Source organism: Sphaeramia orbicularis, chromosome 4 (assembly GCF_902148855.1).
Source record: "Sphaeramia orbicularis chromosome 4, fSphaOr1.1, whole genome shotgun sequence".
Classification (NCBI taxonomy): Eukaryota; Metazoa; Chordata; class Actinopteri; order Kurtiformes; family Apogonidae; genus Sphaeramia; species Sphaeramia orbicularis.
This window is the reverse complement of record NC_043960.1, coordinates 42,523,896-42,550,801: the sequence shown is the minus strand read 5'-3', so window position 1 is coordinate 42,550,801 and position 26,906 is coordinate 42,523,896. Positions and strand designations below refer to the sequence as shown.

Here is a 26,906-nt window from a genome sequence, read left to right as displayed (position 1 = left end):
TGCTGAACAGTCGATTCTAAGCACACAGACTTAAACCTGTGGATCTGTATCATCAGCTTGTTTAAACTGCCCATTTTCAGCACAATTCTGACCAAACCGGCTCTTACACACACATTAAACCAAGTAAGTGGCTTAATGAAAATACATGTGTGACTTGACATACTTGTAATTTGGTTTGAGGTTGTTCTGGAAAGTCAGTTTTACTTTTGGATTCATGTTCTTGTTTCCCATTCTAAATCTTGTGGTTCTCTCTTTGACATATCTTCAGGTCTTCCCCGATTTAAATTCGTATTTCACCACCTATTTCTGATGGATTACAGGGGAAGATATTAAATAATTCAGCAATTGTAAATAAGATCTACAATGATTGTACTGTAGTTTCATAAATCTTATTGATCTACACTTTTGTAGATATGTGTACTTTTGATGATTTATTAAAAATGACATTCTTAAAAAGTGATCACCTTTTATTTTTTTTCACATTCTATCGTGCTAAATTCATATTCAGTAAGATTTAAAGCACTGTAGTATTGCTGGGAGTCTTTAATCAGTTCATAGAATGGTGTGACTGTCCCTAACAATAACACCAAATGCCATGAACTTTATTGTTCCTGTTTAGAGAGCGTTTCTCTGTTTAGAACATGTGAAAGTCAGAGAACAATGGATCTTTTTTTTAACATTACCATTTACCAAAAGGCAGCTATTACACGAACGTGTTATGAGTCACCCACTGCACATTAGAGACAGACTAAATCATCAGAACGTTGTATAGAAATTACTGATAGGGACTGAACTTGGCTCTGATAGTGGAGAGTGAAAATGATACTTGAACCATAGTTTCATTCAGATCTGTCCACCATCTTTGTATCATAATGTCTTCATGCTGTTCTCTCAGTTATTACACTGGTCAACAACAAATTTATTGTTTAAGTTTTTTGAGCTGATTTAGGATAATTTTGGTGTGCTGAATCCAAAAATCACATTAATTTTGCTCAATCAGGTCAACTTTCTGAACTATGCTACATATTGGCTTTTTAACATTTTTGCTTACATTTATGGGCATTTTCACATCATGTGATACAAAATTCTTTCATATTTCTTGCAATAAACAAGTTCTGTAGATTTTACTTTTGCCAATTTATGATTAATGTTTTTTTTAATATTACAGGTGAATGAAATGGCTTCAACTAGAAGATCTTGCAAAAATAAGCCTGACGTATTCTGCTACATCTGCGGTGAATACACCATTGTACCTGACAGGAATCAAGTCACAAGTTTCATAAAGTGTGCTTACCAATCTTATTTTGGTATTAATTATGATATTTTGTGAGAAGATCAAATTTTTCAAAATCAAATTAGCAAAAAAACCTGACCTGATTGAGAAAAACAGATGTCATTTTTGGATTTAGCGGTGCAAAATGGTCCTAATTCAGTTGAAAAAACCTAGACAACTTGCAAAAAACATTTTTTTGTAACCCAGTGTTATCAGCCTATGGTGGGGGACTTCTTAGGGTACTTTATTAGTGACCTCTGTCTCCTGGAAACCATAACCTAGTCTGTAGTTTCTTGAGTCCATGTGAACATTTGTTTCAAATTTAAGCCTTTCTATCAAGCAGCTCATTTATCAGAGAGGATCAGGGGTACTCTGAAGATTAAAAAGACACTACATTTTCAGAAAAACATTTCCAAGAGAAAAGTCTGAATGTAACAGGAATGCTTATTATTTTGAGAGAAAAAAGACAATAGCATGAGAATGTCATAGTTTTTTGAGATAAAAACTTATGAGAATAAAGTTGAATTTTTTTGAGGAAAACTTCTAAAATAAGACTAACAGTCATTTTATTAGACTGGGTTCTCTCTGGGTTCTCTGACTTCCTCCCACCATCCAAAGGCATGCACTGATGGGTTAACCCTTTCATGCATGAATTATGAGAACCTTAGTCAAGATATTTTTTCTGAGTGTTTTTATTCCTCTTTAGGCATGAAAAAACAATGTGATTGAGTTTTTTTTTTTTTTTTAAGGAGTTACACAAATGTCCATTCAGCCGGACACCTTGCATTTAATTTTTGAAGCAAAGAAGCATGTATTTAAAACCTAATATCAGAAAGTTATATGGAATACTATGCAATAAAAACATTTTTAATGCTGCTAATCTGATGTTTTCCCACATTTTAACATACTAGTTATTATTCACTTCATGGAGATAATGTGCAAAAAAAAAAACCTCTTTGTGATATATAGAAAAAAAGCTGTTAATTACAGTCTAATAACAATTAGCCATTGCTTTACACTCAAACATGTTTGTGCAGATCAGGTTTGTTAAGAACAGCAAAGTTACAGTAATGATATGAATTGCAGTGTATGGGATGATGCGTAAGTGTTCACTGTGTTGGCTGATATGAAACTAAAACAACAAAACTAATGAATATATAAGAGAACAGCAGTAGAATGGCTGTCCACTGTGGTGACCACTATGCATGAAAGGGTTAATGGGTTAATCTAAATTGTCCATAGGTGTGAATGTGAGAGTGATAGTTTGTCTCTATATGTCAGCCCTGTGATGAACTGGTGACATGTCCAGGGTGTACCCCGCCTTCGCCCATAAGTAGCTGGGATAGGCTCCAGCGACCCCTGTGACCCTCGTGAGGATAAAGTGGGTTCAGAAAATGAATGAATAAACTCATGAAGAAGGGTAAATATCAGAGGGACAGTCTGGCAGGAGTTTTACTTTAGTGCAAGTTAAATAAAATATGCAGTCTTTTGTATTTAGATACATTTGAAAAAGATTCATATATTCAAATGTCCCTGTTTCAACTGGTAGTTTTGACATATTTGATTCTTTTTAAAAGTCTTAAGGTCTTTATTTTTGTAATTTGGGTTTTTTTTCCCCTCAAATGTTACTGTCAAAGCAACATGTTTTTTCATCCTCAGTTTCCCTAATCTTCCTTAGTGTTGATGAGTTATCAAATATAAACTGATGGACTTCTTCTACTGATGCACCATGGGCACATTTGAAAAAGTTAAATATCATCTATATTTTAACATTAAATTAATATTCAGTGCCAGATTTATTGTTGACTTTTTTTTAGGTTTATATATAATTTTGATTTTTATGTTACATAGTTCAGCAGTTTTCCAGTTAATGAAATATTAACCTATAAGGACCCAGTGTGACATTTTTGGCAGTTCCCAAATGAATTTTTCTCCATATTTAACCATTCTTAAGTGATTTATCACCATTTATTCTAACATTATCTTCTGTATCTTGTGGTTTTGTTTTGGGTTTTTTTTCAGTGAAAATCAGGTATTTTCTAACATTTAATTTACCAATCATGTATATGGTAAGAAAAGCTAAGTGAAGTAAAAGTAAAGTTGAGGATTATTATATCAAAAGTATAGAAAACTGAACAAAAAGTGACTTTTTCAGCAAAATCGATCAATAACTGAACATAAAGTGTCTCCATCCACTTTCATTGATCATCACCAATGTCATTTAAAAAAAAAAAAAATCTAATTTGTACTCTGTGCAGCACTTTGGAGACTTTGTGTTGATAAAATGTGTTATACTAATAAAAGTGGACTGGATTGGATTGGATCAAACTCCATGGGTTTTACTGGTGAATCAATGCTGTAGAAGATGACAGTGTTTCCATGGTAACTACAGAGCCCCTGAACGTCCAAATGGGTCATATCTGATGACCATAAAAAGATGACAAACTGTATTTTACACCAATTATTTACATGGATTAGTGGATTAACAGGGATTAAACACTTTATATCAGTAGATGGTTTTGGTAGATGGTAGATGTTTAGGTATTTATGGGTTAATTTCTGAAAATGTCATTGCTTTCCTGCCACCAGTCATTAGATCAACCATCAGCTTCATCTTGATAATACAACATATTGTATTTTAATTCAACCGCAACAACTTTAAAATGTTACCATGAGAATGTCGTGAGACAGATGAGCCACAAGATCCGAGAAGTGGAAGTTTCTGTATAAAATGACATTTAACCTTCCTTTATTTTAACTGCTGAGTCGAAAATGTCCCCCATCTGCTTCTGTGGGAGTGTTTACATAGAGAAGAATAACATGAGTATACAAATCACATGATACAACCATCCTTGAAATGAAAACCCTAAACAGACATATTGCATTAAAAGGATGTCCTTTGTGGCCTACTTTATCCAAAGCTCCTCATGTTTTCTTTTCTTTGTAACCTACCCGCCACTACACTGAGAAAATAAAAGGGTCTAATTGAGTCATGTCTATTTATGCACCAACCGTTAATCCGTGGTACAAAAGGACCTTTGTACCACTAATAGTCTACGGCTGAAAAATATACTTGAATGTTTATCTTTGTTCTCCATTCTAATGGTTAACTCACCTCTATTTACACACATTGATCCAAATTTATTCTGACATCATAATGCTTTTAACATAGCCTGAAGGTATGAAGTAGGGGAGACTGGGTATGACTGTAACATGGGGACTGTTGTAACATTACTAGCTCTAGAAACCAGGGATAAGGTTGTAAAATCATTTCAGTGTTCACTCACTTCCTTCCTGTTCCCACACGGAGAATGTCAAGGTTAGAGAAAGACATATAAAGGTTCTGATTTTTAGGTAAAGAATAAGCACATGTTTAATGTATTAACTGCAGAAAAAAAACAAGACTTGCAATAACTAAAAATATAGTTTCTCAAGCAAAATGTCTTTGAATTTCAACTCACTGCACTAATACAGCAGCTATGTTCTACTGTTATGATGCTGGAGCAAACAAGTTAAAAAAAAACAAAAAAAAAACAGCTAAGTAACGACTGACAGGTGTGGGGTGTGTTTTAACTACAATGCCTCTAACATAGAATTAGTAACACTTTCTCAAATTAAATCATTTTACCAATGGTTACCAACGGTTACCAATGCACCATAAATCCATTAGTCATATTACAGAAACGAGCAGTACGGATCATACATAAGGTTGGATTTCTAGAACACACTCATAATCTCTTTATTCAGTCAAAACTATTAAAAATCCATCATCTTATAAAATATTATACAGCAATAACCTTATTTAAAGCATTCAACAAATTACTACCAAGTAATATACAAAAAAACTTCACAAGTCGGGAGAGTACTCATAATTTGAGAGGCTTTGGAGATTTCACATTACCCAAATTTCGAACCACTAGTAAACGCTTTTGTGTGTCTGTATGTGGAGTGAAACTTTGGAACAGTCTGGACATCCAACACAAGCAACGCCAAAATATCCACCGATTTAAACTGCTATACAAAATTATGGTCTGGTCCCAGTATAAAGATGGAGGGTCTTAAAACTGATGTTACATCAATATTCTGTCTTATATGTTAATGTGTGCTTGTTGTTCCTCAGCTAGTTGGTCTGTGTTGTCCATTACCATCTGGTATTGTTCTTACCATCGCTGGTATGTGCTGCCCTTTACCATTAATGTTACTGTAGTTTTTTTTCTTACCATTGTTGGTCTGTAATTATTGCTGTTCTTTACCACTTGTGGTATTGCAGTTTTTTTGTTTTTACCATTGTTAGTATGTAATTATTATCATGTCAGTTGACGGTTAACTGTTACATGTGGTAACACCACCAGGAATGAACTTTGTTTCTATTTTTTTTTTTTTTTTTTTTTTTTAACACACATTTTAGTTATGCAATGTAAATATTGTCAAACGAATTTATTCTAATTTGGTATAGGCCTATTTTGTTCTGTTTTGTCCATTGCTCTGGCTTGAAGTCAAAGGACAGGAGTGAGTATTTAAAATGTTATTATGTTCAGTTATTTGATGATGAGAACGGAGGTGGGATTAAATAAGTTTTTCTTCTTCCCACTCCTTTTCGAGTATAAATGAATGATTTTTTTCTTTTTCTGTGTGTGTGTGGATTTGTTTGTATTCTATAAATGCTCGAAATAAACAATGAATGAATATTCTGAATGAACATTTTACAGAATTACTGCACACATGGACACAATTGTTCACATAATATGACCAAGAGCATTAGTTGTTTCAAGTAAATTATGTAACAGTATATGAATGAATTGGTATGGTGCCATAGAGATGTTCTGGATGACGATTCAGTATCTCTACACGTATGGGAACATGCACTAAAACCACAACATATGATTTATTTTTGTGTATTGATCAGGTCTAATTGTAGATAAGGTTCATTTAGAGTACAGGTGTCAAACATGCGGCCCGGGGGCCAAATCTGGCCCACCAAAGGGTCCAGTTCGGCCCTTGGGATGAAGTTGTGAAATGCAAAATGACATTGAAGATATTAACAATCATTTTAGTTCAGGTTCCACATTCAGACCAATATGATCTAAAGTGGGTCAGACCCGTAAAATACTACCATAAGAACCTATAAATACTCACAACTTAAAATTTCTGTAAATGTAAATATTTCCATGTATTTAGACTAAAATGAAGTATAATTTCACAAAAAATGTGAATAACCTGAACAAATATGAACAATCTGAAATATTTTAAGAGAAGTAGGTAAAATTTTAACAATATTCTGCCTGATATGAAATGTTTTGTGTATTTGTAGATCCACTGTGATCTGTAAGTTATAATAAACATGTGGAAATGATAAAGTGAGGCAGAATATTGCAAAATTACATTTGTTTTTTCAGTTTGTTCATGTTATTCACATTGTTTGAAAGGATAGTTGGTAGATGTAAACAATTGTTTTGTTTAATTTTACGTTTTTCACTCTAAAACATAGACAAAATTTTGGAGTTGACATTATTTATATATAATTATGTTATTATTTTACAGTTCGGCCCACTTCAGATCAAATTTAGCTGAATGTGGCCCCTGAACTAAAATGAGTTTGACACCCCTGATTCAGAGTAAATACTAAAAGGAACGCATAATGAATACAGGTAAAAAGATCATCGGTGCCCCTCTTCCCTCAGTCACAGAGCCATCAGCATTGCTGGTGACCCCTCCCACCCCTTCCACTCCCCCTTCAGTGCCCTGCCTTCAGGGAAAAGGTACCGGAGCCTCTGGGCACCAGGCTGAACTCCGTCCACTATCCGCCCCCCGCTCCAGGACTGTAACTCACCCCCACATTTACACTAAGACTCTACCTCAACCGTTCTGCACATTAGACTCAGTAGACATACATCCTGTGATTTTCTCCCATTAGCTGCTGACTGTCTCTGTACTTTATCATAAACATTGTACTGTTGTCATATCTGCTGCTGTTTGGTTCCGTTATGCTCCTCCTCACCTCATATCCATTACTGTATTGCACTACTGCTGCTACTGTAAATAGACAGACATGTACGCTTTATATTCTGCTGTAGTTTACTCTTTATACCACCTATTTTCTATTTTTACATCTTTTTTATTGCATGGCATTTAAAAAGATGAGAGAGAAACATGATTTCAATTATCTGTATGTCCCGTGCATCTAGTGATCTGACAATAAAAAAATCTTTGAAATTGTTTCTAACCCCTTTTTTTTTTCTTTTTTCAGGTACAGCTCTGGAAAAAAGAGACTACTGCAAAATTATCACTTTCTCTGATTTTACCATTTATAGGTATGTATTTGTGTAAAGTGAACATTTTTGGTTTATTCTCTAAACTACCAACAACATTTCTCCCAAATTCCAAATAAGAATATTGTTATTTAGAGCATGTGTTTGCAGAACACAACACATAGATACAAAAAAATACAGCTTTTTCAGACCTCAAATAATGTGAATAAAACCAGTTCATATTCATTTCTAAACGACACAGTACTAATGTTGTAACGTGGTAAAAGTTCAGACATTAATATTTGGTGGAATAACCCTGATTTTCAATGACAGCTTTCATATGTCTTGGTTCTCCTCCATTGTTGTTGGATGACTTTATGCTGCTCCTGGTAGAGAAATTCAGGAAGCTCGGCAATGAAAAAAACCCAGAAGTTTTCAAAGCGGGTTCAGGTCTGGAGATTGGGCTGGCAATGACAGGGTCTTCATCTGGTGGTCCGTCGTCCACACCTTTATTGACCTAGCTGAAGCCAGGAGCATGGCCTGATAGAAAAACCAGTCAAACTCAGAGTTTGGGAACAATGGCAGAGCAGAAGTCCAGTTTTCAATAGTTATTTTTTGATTCCAATTACTTTTGCAGTACTAATGCCACTTTTTTTGCCAATTGTAAGAAGATAGTGATGGCCACAGTAGTGGTTTTTATACTTCTCCTTCTTAAATAAGACATGGATCAGGTGTTTATCAAGTATACACTGTAACAAATTACTGTAAAAAACTGTACATTTTGTACAGTATCGTGCTGTTATCTGAAAATACAGTATAATGCTGTAAATAATAAGATCTTTAAGTAGCAAATTTAAAACAGCAAGCTACTGCAAAATTTGACAGTATTATACAGTATTTTCTTCAGTTCCTCCACTGCTGTCCGCCCAGAGCTGGTCTGAACAAAATCATCTGGTATCAAGTCCCACCAGCTCATTTAGAAAAGATTCAATCCAACGAATGTTAACTATAGACTTGCTGCATCAAAGGTAAGTGGTTCTTTTTCGAAATAGAAGGAAAAAGTAAAAAGAGAAAAAAACTGAGGACAACTATTTTCACCTGGACTTAACCCCATACAGCACTGGAACAGAGGCCACCTGATGCTTTCATCCTTCTCTACCAACACCGCCATAACTCCATCCTGCTCCAGTTGTTCACTTATCAGGTAATTGTGATTTTATCAATGTAACTGTCACCATGCTGTGGCATTTTGGGTTCATTAAACATTAAATTGCCTCCATAAAAATAATGTAATGTACGATCTCTTGTTGAAGTTCAAAGAAAAAAGGAGACTGAATTCATGACACATGTACTAAGCAATGCACTTTGAGCCAATGTTGAGCCAAATTACAGAACGTGATTGACAGTGAATTTTATAAAAGCTCAATGTTAAAAGGTCATCTCTTGTTTGAGCTTTTTCTAGCAATGGTCATGATTTTGTATTTTAAAATGTAATTTGAAATAGTAAAATCCTAGCTTTTCGCTGTGTTATACTGTAAATATTACATTACATTTTTTTTTACAGTAATATATTTTTTCTTGGAATACAGTAGTTACTGTAAAATGCAGCAACTGTGGCTAACAGTATTTTACTGTAAAAGGTACATTAAGTACAGCCCAGTACCGTATTACTTTTTACAGTAAGAAACTGTAGTTGTAGATTACAGTAGAGATACTGTAGAATAACAGTAGGGTCAAGTCACGCACCTATTGACTTTGAATCAAAAAATTAGAATTGAGATAATGATTTCAAACTTTTTGTAGTTCAATAGTATAACATCTGAAGTTCCTAAATCCATTAAAATTTTTGCTAAAAAAGGATTTTCAAGGAAATTACGGAACTTTTTATATGAACTAAATTAAGTCCCTCAGAAAGTTCTCCAAGAATGAATAATAACATCACTTATCTTGAAATACAGTATAAAATGTAGTCGGGCACTCCCTACATAACCGCGTGACTTGACCCAGTAACATACTGGCAACTCTCGCTGCCAGTATTTTACTGTTATTTAACAGTAAAATTTGTTACAGTGTAGAATAAGGTGTGTTTGTGTTGGAATTCCACAGACACAGGAGTAGAATGGCTGTCATACATGTTCACATGCTGATTTCACAGGAAATTACAGTGGTCTCTTAATTTTTTTTCCAGAGCTGTATATGATGCGACCTGTGTCATAATCCTTTTATGTAACTGTTCTAACTCCAGCAGGTGTAACAACCTTCCCTAGTACTTGGTAAAGCAAAGGAACATTTTTGGCATAACTATTCTGCCATATTAGTTTCATTTGTAGAATACCTATTTACTTTGTACAAGCATTTGAAAGGGGTACTTAGAAACAGTCGAGTGCTGAGGTAGAATGTGTTTCAACCACCCCGGTCTCCCCTATTGAGTTTCCCTCCGCCCCCAAACAGGTGCAGGTGAGAGGAGAGCTGTGCAGTGTCATACTTCAGAAGAGATAGACGCCGTGTCATTTTGTCAGATCTGTCAGACAAGGTATGTATGTTTGCTCTGAGCTATATTTAGATCAATTACAGCAGTATTTTAATGTTTAAGTTAAGTTACAACACCTATCACTGCTATAAATAGTTTCAGACTATAACTAGACTGACTTTTGTGTTGTAAACCAGCTTTATGGTGTTGTTAGTTGGAACTTGTACCGTTTGCAGTGCATGCCTTTACCTGGCAACTATTCAGTGAGCGTACAGGTGAGCATAAAGGATACAAGTGAGAGGAAACAAGTCCAACTAATCCAATGTTCTTCTGAAATTTTAGACCAGTGGCTTTTGAATGAATGAACCATTCGTTGTTTTATATACTATACAATGACTCATCCTGCTTACATGTGCTTTCTTTCTTTCTTTCTTTCTTTCTTTCTTTCTTTCTTTCTTTCTTTCTTTCTTTCTTTCTTTCTTTCTTTCTTTCTTTCTTTCTTTCTTTCTTTCTTTCTTTCTTTCTTTCTTTCTTTCTTTCTTTCTTTCTTTCTTTCTTTCTTTCAACTCTCAAACAGACGATTTCATTTGGTTCCAGTCTGTGATATGAAGATGGACTGGGGTCTGACCCAAACACAGCAAGACGCTTTAACATGGTTCACAAAGTCCCAGCTGCAGGCGGTGATCAGGAATGGGATCATTCCTGAGTGGTTTCATGGCATCATTTCCAGGAAGTAAGCTTTAAAAAGAATGTCTATTGCTGTGTGCTCTCCGCTGGTAAATGCTGATGGTTAAGGCAGAGGAATGTGGAACCTCATGTTTTGAAAATTATATGATAGTATGATAACAGATAGTAATTGTTTTCAGTCAGCCATATTAGCAGAAAACTGCTCTGAAAGCCTACATAGACATCAGATTAAAAAAGTACCTTCCCATACAAAAACCTGAACTATACAGATGTAATACAAAACAAAAAAATGTCCTTTTTGAGGAAGTCAGCGAAAACCTTTTAGGAAGATACTGATGCACAGCTCTAAATGTTTCTCTATTTACTTTATTAAAATATCTGTCAAAAATTCTTAGAAATTACATAAGATATAAATTTTCATTTCACCAAAACAAACAACCAAAATGAGACTGTGGCACCTTTTATCTTTCAGTTTGCCAAAGAAAATAAACCTAGCTTCAGTCCTGTTATACAGTGTGTTTTCTGTCCCTGTTCCTGTTATTTAAACACATATTTAGTCTGATATGAGCTGTGTATTTATAATGAATGACTTAATAACAATAAATAAAATATCTCCTTTATCACTTAGAGATAATAGACAGAAAACAAGCCATTTTCTGTTTTACGCTCCTTCTTATCAATATATGCCTAAGATTTGATCATATTATTTATGTAAATTATCATTTTCCACAAAAAGTATTGCCCAAAATATGATAAAGAGGTCTAAATTTTCTTTAATTCTGTGATAGATAAGACCAAGCTGCCTCTAATCATATAAATGATTTATATCCAGTTACGTTTGGACTGTGGTGTTTATTTATGGTCTTTCATTGTGACCGTTTTCAGGAAGTGACATAAATTAAATATTTTTTTAGACCATATGCTTGTAAACTTCAACAAAGTTTTTTAATCATTATCCTGCTTACCACAGTTTGAACATTCCACTCTGTTACAGCATTTTATTGTAACTGTTTATCTGACAGAAACAAATCTGACATCAGAATAAAAATTCTGTTTGTCAAGACAATGTTCACTCAACACATGTCAACTGCTCAAACATCTACATCTGACTTTGCTGAACATTTGCCAGATTACAACCTATCATGGTGGAAGTTCTCGTAAAAATTAAAAGAGCACTGAAAACGAGGTGCAACACAAATGTTTCCTTCATCCTGTCCTCTCTGTTTTGTAGTTCATCATTATCTTTTGAGACCCTGAGCATGACTAGTATTAGCTTCCTAACAGTTAAGCATGTCATTATTCAGAGAAAAGGCTGAAAACAGGAAAAACCTGTATTTTTTTCCAATAAATTTGAAATTTAAATGTTTCTAGATAACAGAAACAACCCAGTTTTGTCAGTAAACACTGGAATGGAGGACATGGACAATTCCCATAGCAGTTGTCTCCAAAAATTGATCCTAAACACTACTGTCCTTTAACACTGTCAGTCTATTAACAGATGAAATTACATTTGTAACAAGATGCTTTTGTTTGGAGAAACTTGATCATGTTAATTGTATGAGCAGGACAGCAGAAGAACTACTGATGCCCAAACCACCTGGCTACTTCCTCATCAGAGTCAGTGAGAGTAGGATTGGCTACACCCTCTCCTATCGGTGAGTGTTAATAGCAGGATTAAAGTTACTTTATGTTTCATAGGTCGGATATCAGTTTAAATTTCTGATATTTCAATTTTGATGCCATGTCTTGACTTCAGGGCTGAGGACCGCTGTAGACACTTTATGATCGATGCTCTGGAGGACGGCGATTACATCATCGTAGGAGAAAACACACGTCACAGACTTCTGCAGGATCTGGTGGACTTTCATCGTAGGACTCCCATAATGCCTTACAGTGAGGTGCTGACTGTCCCCTGTGGACAGGTAAATACAAAACTGAAATTTGTTTCTAGTGTGATTAGTCATAAGTGATTAATGTGATGCTTTCTGGTTAGAGTAGTTGTCAGTGCAGTGGAAGTCCCCCCCTTCCACTGTGCCCCACAGAGCAAACATTAGACACATATGAACAGCAATAAATGGTGAGAGACAAAAACACAGTCAGGAGAGTCACAGTTTGTGGTAAAGACAGTGGAGTAACAACTACTTTTGTATGGAAACAGCTCAGAGGACTGCATCCTTTGTTGCATGAAATACAGGTAATCAACACCAGAACTATTACTACCTCTGCATATTTTACCCCAGGGGTCACCAGGTCTGGTCCTTGAGGTCCACTCTCCTGCATGTTTTAGATGTATCCCTCTTCCAACAAACCTGATTCAAATGATAAGCCTGTCATCAAGCTCTGCAGAAGCCTGATAATGACCCATCAGGTGTGTTGGAAGAGGGATACATCCAATCCAATCAAACTTTATTTGTAAAGCACTTTAAAACAACCACAGTGGACCAAAGGGTTGGACAGAAAAATAAATAAAAAATAACAGTAAAATACAAGACTGGATTAAAAGACATAGAACAAATGTAAAAATAAAAAATAAATCGATAAATAAAAATACAGAAGAATAGATAAAACCTAAATAGAAAAATTTAATACAATAATAGATTAAAACATATAAAGCTCTACAATTAAAAACAACAACAAATAAGAACAATAAACCAATACCAAATAAAACAACTGAATAAAAATAATACATTCCAATATCTCACATGGTTTCAAAAGCCAAGGAGAAAAGATGGGTTTTAAGAAGGGATTTAAAAACAGACAGGATCTAAAACATGCAGGATAGTGGCTCTTGAGGACCAGGGTGGGTGACCCCTGTTTACCTCATTCTTTGAGAGTGGGATGAAAAGTATTACATGAGGTGAAAATCACCATTAGTCTGGTCATATTGCAGTACAGACATCTTCAGCATCTCTGCAGAATATGGGGAGACACAGCTGTGCTAATGTCACTTTTACAGCTTTTAGGTGTGTAGTCTTTCCATAGTCTGCTAATTCAAGTTTTACAACTAACTGCAACTTTCCTGATTTGTAAAATAATAATAATAATAATAATAATAATAATAATAATAATAATAATAATAATAATAATAATAATAATAATAATAATCTCCGTGGCCTCCCCGAACTCCACCCAGACCCGCAGGGTGGCTGGTGGCTTTAGGGATAGGATGAGGAGGTCAGTTACCAGGGAGGAGCTCGGAGTAGAGCCTCTGCTCCTCCACATTGAGAGGGGCCAGCTGAGGTGGCTCGGGCATCTGTTTCAGATGCCTCCTGGACGCCTCCCTGGGGAGGTGTTCCGGGCATATCCCGCCGGGAGGAGACCTCGGGGAAGACCTAGGACACGTTGGAGAGTCTGTGTCTCTCGGCTGGCCTGGGAACGCCTCGGGGTCCCCCCGGAAGAGCTGGAGGAGGTGTCTGGGGAGAGGGAAGTCTGGGCATCCCTGCTTAGACTGTTGCCCCGCGACCCGGCCCCGGATAAGGGGAAGGCAATAGATGGATGGATGGATGGATGGATGGATAATAATAATAATAATAATAATAATAATAATAATAATAATAATAATAATAATAATAATAATAATAATAAACTGACAGATATCATATATGTAAATGCTGCTATGATGCAAACAGGATCAATAAATTGTCACTCACTGTGATACAATTTATTCTTTTTTTTTTTCTTTTTTTTTTTTTTAACAAAATAAGCTCCCATGGGACACAACCAGAAGGGGCAGGACTTTGGCTCTTTACTACTGATATTATTGTTTTTTTTCTTGCCATTGTTACCTGAAACCTGATTTGATTTATATATACTGTATATGAAAATACTACTTCCTCCAGTCACCATTATTTTAAATTAAGGTGCAATCTAGACTGAAGTTACTCACCATCATCTTTGTATTTATTAGTGGTAAAATATAAGATTTACATTTTTTAATAAGGCAAAAGATGGCTGCACATTTTTCTTTTGTAAAGAATGAATACTTTGTGTTATACAAGGCTGCTGGGGACACACACAATGTGGCAGGTCCTATGTACACACTCCAAAAACCAACCAGCGCCATCTTAAAACCTCTGCTTTCATCACAAATGTAATTGTTTGTAACTTGCCAAGGGGATTCCAGATGCAAATTAGCAGTTATGCTGACTCTGGCCTATTTACATTGGTTTTATATGCTATGTTCATTAATGTGCAATGTCAGTTCCAAAGAAGTAATTACATTATACTAGTGAAGTTGATTAGCAACATGTTCTTTATTTAACCACAAATATTTTCTCCAGTAGTTTTTAGCTTAGGTCAGACAACATTAGTTGCTGTTAGCTTAGACAACATTTGCATTATTTTTATTTCCTTTGAATCCCAGAATTGTATGTAAATTATAGAAATATTGGTGAAGTAGTATCTTCTCACAGTAATCAAACAGATTAGGTTTACCGTAGTGACAGTTTCATTTATTCTTCTGTGAACAAAGTTTAGGTCTGGAAGAGACACTAAATTTCACTTTCAAGAGTTAAGGAACCCCTCCTCTGAAGCTTGTTAAGTGTATTTTTACTGTCTTGGTTCTCAAGTATCAGTGAGAGTCTTTTCCTGGTTAAAGAACTTAAATAAAAACACAAATTCACAATCAGCCCAGTCAACACAGAAATGATTCAGTAGTGCTGTTTTTAGGGGCTTGTACTCATTATACAGGATACTGCTGTATGTGACAGTAAGCATCAGTATTACTATGTACAGTATTTGACCAAGCATTTATAATGAGTCACCTTTACCCAAACCACAATATTTGTTTATTTTGTTTCCACCTACACATACTCCACAATCACACAATGTGCTTCCTTTTTCTTTTGCACTAATATCTCTCTGATCTTACTTTCTATAAAGGCAACAAATGACAAGGTTGACTATGCGGAGCTACTGTTTCCTCAAAGACGCCTGACCCCTAACAGCATTTCACCTCCAAACAATTCAATACAACCCATCAAGAGCCACCCAGTATCACAGGAGGACGTACCGCCTGCTCTTCCTCATCGGCCAACGAACCTGAGGCACTCTGTAGCCCTGTTTCCAAACAGCCAACCAGGCAGACTGTATCCGTCATTGGAAGAACAATGCTCATTTGTCTTCTCCTCACCTCCAGACATGGTACTGATCATATTATCTTGGGTGAATGTAATATTTAGATGGGTAGTTTCAAGGGTTTTACAAACAAAGAGTATTTTTTTTTTATTTTCTAACAGACATCTTTATATTATTTCTTATATAATCTCCAGCCTGTGCCTACAACCAGAAAGAGATACACAGTCACCGACACCACCCTCAGCCAACCGCCTGCAGTTGCTTCTAGGAGCTGTATGCCTCTACCAAAGCCAAACCAGTCTTGCATCCAAACCATCTCCAGCCCTCAGAGTCCATCTGCACAGGACGCCAACGTCCAGCCTGTAAAGGGCCAAGACACAAAGCCATCAGTTGTCAGTAACCTAAAAAACTTTAAGAAGAAGTTTCAAAAGAAGAGAAGCTCATCATTGGAGTATGTGTACGAGGACATTAATGTGGGGGCAGACCAGAGGGCCAAATCCGCTGAAAGCACTGAAGATACTGAGCATGAATACCAGGAGATCCCAGGGCTACAGCAAATGGTTGAAGGTTCTCATTTTTCCTACAATTGCACCCCTGTGAGTGATGGAGTCTTACCTCAGGAGTACCTGCCCCCACCGCCTTTCGCCCCTGGTTACTAAGACACAGCTACCATCTGACCAAATACAATACAGATGGTTTGATCAGCAGATCTTTGGTCACGTTAAATAATGGTGGATCAAGGAACAGACATGGAACATTTCAAGCTCACATACTGTATGTTTAATGATGCAACTTTTGATTTTGTTTTGGCCATCTTGTTTCTCTACATTAAAGATCTTACATAGACCTGTTAGGTTAAATATGGGAGATTTCTGCATGTTTAGGGGGTTACTGAGCAGCAAGGGCTATGGGACAAAAGTGAAGCCAGCGTGGAAGGGTTTTAAGTGTAATACTGACACGATACTGGCTCCAAAGGCATGGCTCCCATAGAACTTCCTTCCTTCCTTCTTGCCTCATTCGCTGCATTTGGAGGTTCTGGAGGTTCATCTTTAAATTATCTTTGTGAATAACATTTTAGGGTTAGTAGAATGTTGTGATGTTCTTTTGTGTTGGGCTTTGATTGATAGCTCACTTATCTGCCAAACTGGAATTTTCCGAGCTTCTGTTGATCGAGTATAACATTTCTCTTTCCTGACAAACAGCTCAATTATAGTTGTGGTTTGAAGTTAAACTAACAGAGCATCAAATAAGTGTAAATGTATGATAAAATTTGTTTTAATGTGCGTAAGTAAGCAAGCATTTAGCCATAGTTCACACAGTACTTCTTGTACTCTCCTGAATTATCTCATCACTTCTGGCACCAAAAAAACCAATATGGTTATGGCCAAAATGCCAAGTCCTACTTAAAAATAACAGTTTAAAAACCAACTCCAGCTATTGGCAGATGCTAGGCAACTCCAATTCTAAGCTATTGGAAATTACATAGAAATATAAGCATAGAAATTGATTCAGCTAATAATCATCTGAGTCCCAACACAAAACAGACTTCAACCATCTAAGTACCCAAACATGAGCAAATATACTGAACTTTCAAAAGGTCATATCATCTTTTCAGTCTGTTTCACGTGAACTGAATTACAGCTATAACATGTTTGATTTATAGTTTTATTAAGTTTCTATTCTGAGAACCCGGCTGTAGTTCTTTTATAGCTCCTCCTCTCTGGTTAAACTCAAAAGGAATATTTTACCTCTTTGTTAATGTAATGGAATATGAACAGCAGCTGGAGGAAGTTTCGTGTTTTGCTGTATGTAAATCTAAAATGATGTCAGGTGCCAGACAACTGCATCAGACACAGAACTGTTATCAGCAGTATGACAGGGAAGTCAAGTATGCAGATACTGGTCAAACTTTTTTCAAACTTAGACTGTTGAAGTGCGTGTGGTTTACCTTTACTCGTGTGAGCGCAGATAGACTTCAGTACTTCCAGTAAAACAACATTTCTTTCAACTACAGAAAGCTGTGCATGCATGCGTATGGTACATGTAATAGAGGTTAAAGATTATGAAACACTATTTTGCAAGTTTACATGGTCAGCATTTATATGTGAAGCCAGATAATAGTATCTCTGGATATTGAAGCAAATAAAGCACATTTGAAAGATTTCCAGTCTGAATTAATCTCCCACTTGAAAACTTATATTTTCATTCATGTTTTCACACGTTGATACACGTATTTGACACTCCTGACTTAAGAACATGTTTGATACTACTGACGTCAGGACAATTTGTCCAACAGTATTGACTGCAGGAGAACATGCATACTACTCAGTAGTGGCTTGTCAATAGAGGGCACTAGGGCCCCGCCCCACCTGTCTCACATGAAGAAGAAGACAATAAAAAATAAGGACACACACACACACACACAAATTATATAAAAAGGATGTATACTTAGCACCATTAAAAACGCACGGGTCAGAATAATATGTAAATTTTGAGATATATTAAAATAATTGGTTTGGGGTTACCTTCGTATTAAAGAGGGAAGCATCGGTCATTAGAGAATGAATTGTGGACAAATTGTGATCTGAATACAGGTACTCAGAAATTGAAAGTGTCATCATTCATTATCAGGTGTGTCCACCTCTGGCTGCCAAACAAGCAGTGCAGCAACAACGCATGGAACTGTCCTGTGGGATCCGATCTGGCACTCAGACGACTGATTGTACAGCGATGACAGCATAGAAGGCGAGCAACTTCACCACAGCTCAGACCTGTGCGTAAATGCCAATGACATGTTCTCTCTGTTGTATTGTAAGTCGTGTCATTTTGAACTGGCAAAAACATTTCAGTGTTTTCTTTGCTGCCCTTATATCAGCTATTGACCACACCTAAAATTACCAGTCAAGAGGGACTCTGTACAAGAGATTTGACTCAATGTCCGACATTAAGGGATTGGTGCAAACGCTGACGTCGTGTGTGTCAGGAATGAAAAAAATACAGCTGTTAACTATGTTAGTCATCTCGTGAGCAACATGTACAAAATAGGCACCTGAGCAAATCATTTTCTGGAAATTACACCACATGCTTGGACTGTGCGTTTTTAATGGCGTTAAGTATACATGATACAGCCTGTGACTACTGGGTTTAATCTGCATTCAAGTATAGTTAAAAATGTGTTTGGTAATTTAATGACTCGTCAAATCATGTGTTTCCTGTTTGGGGCGCTGTCCGAGAACTCCATACACTCTAGTTATAAATCACGTGTGGGCAGTGGACCCTCCCTCCCATACAAGAGACAGGAAGCACCGCCCACAGAAGTAAATGTCACATTCCAAAAAGAATCAAGACCTTCCACAGAAATGTACGACGGTGTATTAGGGCCACGCAGGAAAAATAAAAATACCTGTCACTACGAGAATAAAGTCGTTGTATTTTGAGAATAATAATATTAATAGAATAAAGTTGTAGTTGAAAAAAAAATCTGAATTTCATAAAATAATGTCATACTTTTACAAGACTGAAGGTGTAATATTTTGAAAAGAAATTCGCAATAGTGCAATAAAAAGTCATAATTTAGAAACTGTAAGCCTTGTTGATGTTAGAGTTTCCGGGACATGCCTGACTCTAACAATAGAGTCATACAAAAATGTGCATGTTTGAAGGATAGAAGAGTGAAATTTACATATAAAAAATACATGACTGAAAACACATACTGTATATTTTTATTTCAAATTAATATTTTAAAATAGTGGTGCATATACTTTGGTATATCCTAGAGGTGATACATGGTTATACGTAGTGCATCTGAAAACTGACTTGGATATTGTGCCCCACCAAAAAATTATTTCACCACGTTCTATTCTATTCTATTCTATTCTATTCTATTCTATTCTATTCTATTCTATTCTATTCTATTCTATTCTATTCTATTCTATGTTGTTATCAGTGTTTAACTTTGAACATTTATATTGTAGGGGGGACTTGCTAGTCTTAGAACTTGAAGTTTCAGGATGTTATGACTTTTATTATATTATGAACAGACAAATTAGTCCAACATTATGTTTCAATTGCATTATAATGTTTTGTTTTTAATTTGCTTTTATTTTAATGTGTATACACTACTGAGAAGTGTGGTCATAATCTTTGGTCTTTGTGGAAGTCTAATAGTTTTAACTGATTACGGTTTTTCTGGTTGAAATAATAAAAATAATTTAGAGTTTTAAGATTTAAGTCAGTTAGCTTTCTCACTTAACTTATCTGACAAAGATGAACCCCAATAAAATGGTAAACAAAAAAAATAAAATATTTGTAAATGTTAATCAACCCTTCTGATATCATTAGTTTTTTGATTTATTGTGATTTAATGGTGTGTTGAACATGTGAAACAGAAAAGTCTTGAGGATGTATTGGCATTAAAGAAACTGTTGAAAATCTGAAGAGCAATAAATGTATGATAGTGAGAGGAAATGTCATTTCTCAGTATGATCATGTAGATCAGGGGTGTCAAACTCATTTTAGTTCAGGGGCCACATTCAGCCTAATATGATCTCAAGTGGGCCAGATCAGTAAATAATAACAGTTAAAAGGGTAAAATTACTTCATGTTAACATTAACATCTATAAAGTCTCCTGAAAAATGTTGTCTTATCAGCGGTGAAACAACTGAGAATATTCCAATGCCAGGTACATCTTAGACCAGGGGTATCAAACTCATTTTAGTTCAAGGGCCACATCCAGCCTAATATGATATGAAGTGGGCCGAACTAGTAAAGTAATATAAACAATAGGATAAGAACTTTTGAGTGAAAAAAGTAAATTCCATAAAATAAAAAATACACTTAAATATGCTCAAAAATCCTACAATATATGCAGAAATACACTTAATTATGCTCAAAAATCCTCCAATACATGCAAAAATACACTTAATTATGCTCAAAAATCCTACAATACATGCAAAATACACTGAAATATGCTTAAATATCCTACAATACGCGCAAAAATTCACTTAAAATTCTGTAATTAAAATGTTTACAGCTACGAATTGTACTTGAACATAACATGAACAAATATGAACAACCTGAAAATTCTTTAGTAAAATAAGTGCAATGTTAACAATATTACACCTTAGTTTATCATTTATACACGTGAATCACAACTTAGAGATCACAGTGGATCTACAAATACACCAAACATTAAATAACAGGGAGAGTATTTTTAAAATTCCACATACTTCTCTTAAGACATTTCAGATATTCACATTTGTTTTGTAAAAGACTAGTCTGTAAATGTGAACATTTTTGTGTAATTTTACATTTTTTACATTAAAACAAAGAGGCAAATTTGCAGTTTTCATTATTTATAGTTTATTATGATAGAATTTTACTGTTCTGATCCACTTTAGAATTAAGTGACCTAAAATTATTTAAACATCCTTGATTGTTAATATTTTCAACGTAATTTTTGTATTTCACAAATTCATCCCAGGGGCCGGATTGAACCCTTTGGTGGGCCGGATTTGGCCCCCAGGCCGCATGTTTGACACCCCTGTCTTAGACCAAAATCGAAGTCAGTCCATCCTTGTTCTGAATCAGAGAAACATCCCTGAAGGCAGAGTGAGATCACCCCCTTGACCTTTGGTTACCAAAATATTGTCAGTTCTTCCTGAATATTATCCTGTATTGATGTTACAAACTCTGACCAGCAGGGGTCAGTCTGGTACCAGAACACACTTTGGACCAAAACCACTGACAAATTAATATTCACGAACTGTATCAGTCACTAAATAAAGTATAAAGCTAATTGAAAAATACTTCGATGACAAACTAATGAGATAAACAACCAACTAACTAAACAAATAGTCGTTCTGTGGTATTAATTTGAATAAAATAATAACTGGTTAATAATTCAATAATACTAAATGAATAAATCGATGCCGTGTTGAGCAGTACCATGGATGTACACACCATCGAGGTCCCTTTCGTCTAGGCTTCAACGGTGACATCAATGTACACACACACACACACACACACACACACACACACACACACACACACACACACACACACACACACACACACACTACATAGCGTTAGCATTAGCACATAAGTAGTGGTGAGCTTTGGGACCAGCTCCTCATCAGCACCATAGTTAAGGGCACTGACAGGAGAACTGACCCGTACCTGTTTGTGTTTTGTACAGTGTACGGTACTAGACAATTAAAACATGATCAAAATGTGCTTTCAAGCATTACCCATTTATGACTTTCCAGAGGATTTTCTTGTTTCCATTAACTTTACCAACAATAGTTTAAGTGAAGTGTCTGAAAAACTGACCTGAATATTAGGCCTGTAACGGTACATGTACCGAACCGAACCATTTCGGTACGCACCTGTTCGGTTCGGTACACAGCTGAAAAAGAAAAAGGAATGAAAGACGTCATTCAATGCGGAACTTTAAATCTGCTCAAGTTTCACACGGACATATTGAAGGAGCACACACTGACCCAAAATATGAAATAGCAGTTGATATAAGGTTAAAAAAAAACAACTAATATGATGTGAACCTGGAAGGAAGAGACTGGAGACCCTCCACCATCAGTCCAGTCCAGTTATGGATCAGTTCAGGTTCATGTGAAAGACAACAACGAGGAAAGAGACGGTGATAAGGCGAACGTTGTTTGGCACCTAGGAACGACGGTAGTTCTAAAACACTTACACTAGCTCTGTCTGTCTGTCTGTCTGTCTGTCTATCACGCACACTATATAATAGAGGAATAAATAGAACGTTGAAAGTATGTAAAGTTTCACTTTAGTTTCATGACAGCGGTCGTTACGTTAGTTATGGACCGCACCCCCAGGTATAGAGGGTATGCACGTGACGTCACCGCTAGCGGAAGTCGCCACGGTTATGCCCACTGAGTGGCAGAAAGAGGGAGATGAGTAACGGCTTTGGCTTGAATACGACGAAAACTTTAGAACAATGTAAAAAATGGGGAAGAGCTGTTGTGCCATTGATCGCACAAATAGGTTTAAAAAGCACTCGGAGCTATTGTTTTAGCGGCGACCTAAAGCCAAAGACAGAAGAAGCAGATGGATCGCTGCAATTTGTAGAAATAACTGGAATCCAGGCAACGAAACCTGGATTTGTGTCAGGTAACGTTAATTACCTCCGCCAAGGAGGTTATGTTTTTGTCAGGGTTTGTTTGTTTGTTTGTCTGTTTGTTTGTTTGTCTGTCCGTTAGTGTGCAACATAACTCAAAAAGTTATGGACAGATTTGGATGAAATTTTCAGGGTTTGTTGGAAATGGGATGAGGAAGAAATGATTAAATTTTGGTGGTGATCGGGGGTGGGGGGGCCCACGGGGGGGGGCCACTGATCAGCCTTGGCGGAGGTCTGCGCTCTCCGAGTGTTTCTAATTTATGCTGTATTCTTGTGTAAAATCATACCTTAAATTACATATCGTTTTGGCTAACGTTACTTCTTAGTAAAGCTCTTAATGTTAGCATCTGTCATTTAGTTCTATATTTACCTCCCCCAAGGAGGTTATGTTTTTGCCAGGGTTTGTTTGTTTGTCTGTCTGTTTGTTTGTTTGTCTGTCTGTTAGTGTGCAACATAACTCAAAAAGTTATGGACAGATTTGGATGAAATTTTCAGGGTTTGTTGGAAATGGGATAAGGAAGAAATGATTAAATTTTGGTGGTGATCAGGGGTGGGGGGACCCATGGGGGGGGCACTGATCGTTAGTGTGCAACATAACTCAAAACGTTATGGACAGATTTGGATGAAATTTTCAGGGTTTGTTGGAAGTGGGATAAGGAAGAAATGATTAAATTTTGGTGGTGATCGGGGGTGGGGGGGCCCACGGGGGGGGCCACTGATCAGCCTTGGTGGAGGTCTGCGCTCTCCGAGTGCTTCTAGTTCATAACTGACATGTTTTTGTCTTCAGTTGTGTGATTCTGAACCTTGTGTTCTACATGATTTATAAACTAGCTTAAACTGAGGCTAACCTAGTTTTCCAAATAAGGGGGTACTCTGGCACAAAGCTGTTGTATCTGTGTTGTATCAAGTATTTGATGTAAACTCTACTTAAATCTCCACAGTACCAGTAGATCATCCACTCACTTAGGTCAATACTAAGGGTTCAACTCCAGTAAATCAGTGGTGAACTGTGAGCACTACTGCTGGGCCTTTACCTTGGAAATCACCGCCAAGAAAATACGTCTGCACTGACATAAAACGTCAAAAACAATAGTATGTTGAATTGAAAGCACTCACCAGCTGTAATCCTCTGATTAACGATGACGAGGATGTCAACAACTCTTTGGCTTTTGTATGCTTTCAGCCTTTGCATTGGGGATTTTCCCAGTGTTGAAATCAGGTTCATATAAATGTCAGGATACGTGATTTCTGTCCACATATCAATGTTCGTAGACCACTTGTTGCTTGGTAGTTGTATGGATCAACGTCGAGTCCAATTGTCTTTAATTTCATGTTATATTCCACATTTTTCCCGGTCTCACTGTAGTTACTGCTATGCTCTGCCATGTTGAGCCGGTTTGTTTTTGCCACGCGGTCTGACTTAGAGGGGTGTGGCCCAGGGGGGAAGTGACGTACCTGCATTCCCTCTATATAACTGCGCGTCCCCCCGGCTCCGACAAAAAAAAATAAAAATCCCCTGTGCACACAGGCACACACAAATACACACAGTGTCCTAAACAGTTTGTTCTTTGTCCTGAAATAAATAATTTGGTTCATTGTGTTGTCAGTGTTTCTCTTCAGTTTGTTTAAACAGAACACCAGTTTACCCTCTTGTTAATGTTGCACTTCATGTGGAATTTTTTTGTTATTCTTATGCAGAATGTGAACTGACAGAACTGTGATTAGATTTTTCTTGTTTGTTCAAAACTACCTTTCAGGGAAAAGTGCAATACTAATGTTTAAAATACATTTAGTAATATTAATAATTTATTTTATTTTCTATTCGATTTGTAGCAGCAGAATTATATTATTCCTGTTTTTCTATATTCTATTGTCTCCAAAAATTGGGGGGAAAATGTTAAAAAAAATTCATAAATGCATTAATAGACATTTTGAGGGGTTTTCTTTCTTCCCGTACCGAACCGAAAAAAAAAAACGAACCGTGGCTTTGAAAACCGAAAACGTACCAAACCGGAAATTTTGTTTACCGTTACAGGCCTACTCAAGGGATAAAGATCTGTTGTTGAAAAAATAGCTGGATAGGAAAGAGAAAAGTTAGATCACCAATAGGACAACTGAGAACCACAAATGTACTGATCTGCTCTGCCACTTGGCTGCCCTCAACAGTCTGTGCCTTGGATCCCGATGCCAATAACCACTATTCTGTTCCGGAATATATAAATAGTTCCAAGTCTGGAAGTATTTTCTTTCAAGTGTCGCCTTTCCTGACAAAAGCAGCTCAATGTAACCGTTGTTTCTCTTCCTTTTGATATCTTAGTGTTTGTTGATTTGGCTTGGTGTCTATTCAGTGACTTCACCAGGACATTAGGCATCAGTCTCTTTTGGAACTATCTAGATTCTTTGTACTTGTTCTGTAAATTGTGTTTTAATGGTAAGTCTTTGACAGGCAGGGTTAGAATAGTTGAAGAACAACAGATGAAATGACAATCAGATGCACAAACACAATTCCCCTCCATGGCCTAAAATAATCAGCTCATGGTCTCAAATCTGCAGCACAATGTAAAAGGGAACAAGGATGTCGTAACTCAGTGTGTTGGCTTTGTTTGCCTGGAATAAGGGCTAGAGGTGAAGGTAACTGGGTAGAGCAGATTTTGCCAAGTGTGAAGCAAATATCCACAACTATCTAGATATGAGAGTTTACAAAGATTTGTGGAAATTTCCACAACTGAACCTATGATGTTCAATAGGAGAAGGCTATAAAAAAGGGTGACATGGGGGTGCAGTGGATAGCACTTGCACCTCACATCAAGAAGGTCTTGGGTTTGATTCCAACACCAGCCAACAGGAGTGGGACTTGCCTGGGGTGAGTTTGCATGTTCTCCCTGCGTCTGCGTGGGTACTCTGATTTCCTCCCCCCATCCAAAGACACGCACTGATAGGTTAATCAATTAATCTAAATTGCCCATAGATGTGAATGTGAGAGTGATTGGCTGTTTGTCTCTATATGTCAGCCCTGTGATGAACTAGTAACATGTCCAGGGTGTGCCCCTCCTTCACCTATAAGTAGCAGGGATAAGCTCCAGCAACCCCCACAACCCTAGTTCAGAAAATAAATGAATGAATAAATGAATGAATATAATTATAAAGAAAACTCATAAAATTGTCTGTGGCAATTATGATTGTTAAAAAGTATTACAATTTAAGTGTTATAATTTTGTACACATTTAATTTTTAACCAGCTTTTCCCCTTCACATTACTGTTTTTGCATCATTCAGGGACGTGGGCAAATGTATTTTAGGAGTGAACATAAAAACCCAAAAACAAATCTAGTTAGTTCTGTAGTATGCAAGAATATTTTGTCTATAAATGTGTCAAAATCCGGGACTCAGTATTTTTAATATATTCCAAAAGCATTTATTACCTCCAGCAGGGAACGGTGGAGCATTCGGTATGGAACGGTGCAGAATGGTATGTTTTCATCGCTTGTCTGTTTGTTTGACTGTTAGCAAGATAACTCAAAAAGTTATTGAAGGATTTTGATGAAATTTTCAGGAAATGCTGATTCTGACACAAGGAACAAATGATTAAAGTTTGGTGGTGATCTGGGGAAAGGGGGCTGATCTGCCTTGGTAGAGGTCTGCGCTCTCCGAGTGCTTTTCTACTTAAATTAATTAGATCAATGGGACTTATTTTTCTGCTGTAGAGACATATTTTGACATACTATTTATCAGTACCATTTTGCAATAGCTAACCCTGAAACAAGATCGATCATGTTTTACAGTTCTTTGTAACTGGGCTTTTACTGACTATAACAGGTGCTTGATTTCAGTTTCAGTCAGACTATTGCCCTAGTTGACAGGCGGAGGACTACAAAGTTCGCTTTTTCCATATTTCAAGTTTTACCACTAAGTGAAAAATGAAGAGAAATTCTATTGTGATGTTGGTTTCACTTACTCATCTGTAACGTCATTTCAGTGAACCTAGACACAGGGTA

The 26,906-nt window shown here is 36.5% G+C and overlaps 1 protein-coding gene across 1 annotated transcript; it reads left to right on the top strand.

The window, feature by feature from the left end:
- The first annotated feature begins 10,021 nt into the window (after positions 1-10,021).
- Positions 10,022-17,345, top strand: hsh2d (hematopoietic SH2 domain containing). The gene is made up of 6 exons (XM_030132548.1): positions 10,022-10,054; positions 10,569-10,724; positions 12,244-12,333; positions 12,435-12,600; positions 15,560-15,820; positions 15,949-17,345. The coding sequence occupies exons 2-6, from the start codon at positions 10,597-10,599 to the stop codon at positions 16,411-16,413; spliced, it is 1,110 nt and encodes a 369-aa protein (XP_029988408.1). The 5' UTR covers positions 10,022-10,054; positions 10,569-10,596; the 3' UTR covers positions 16,414-17,345.
- Positions 17,346-26,906: the final 9,561 nt, after the last annotated feature.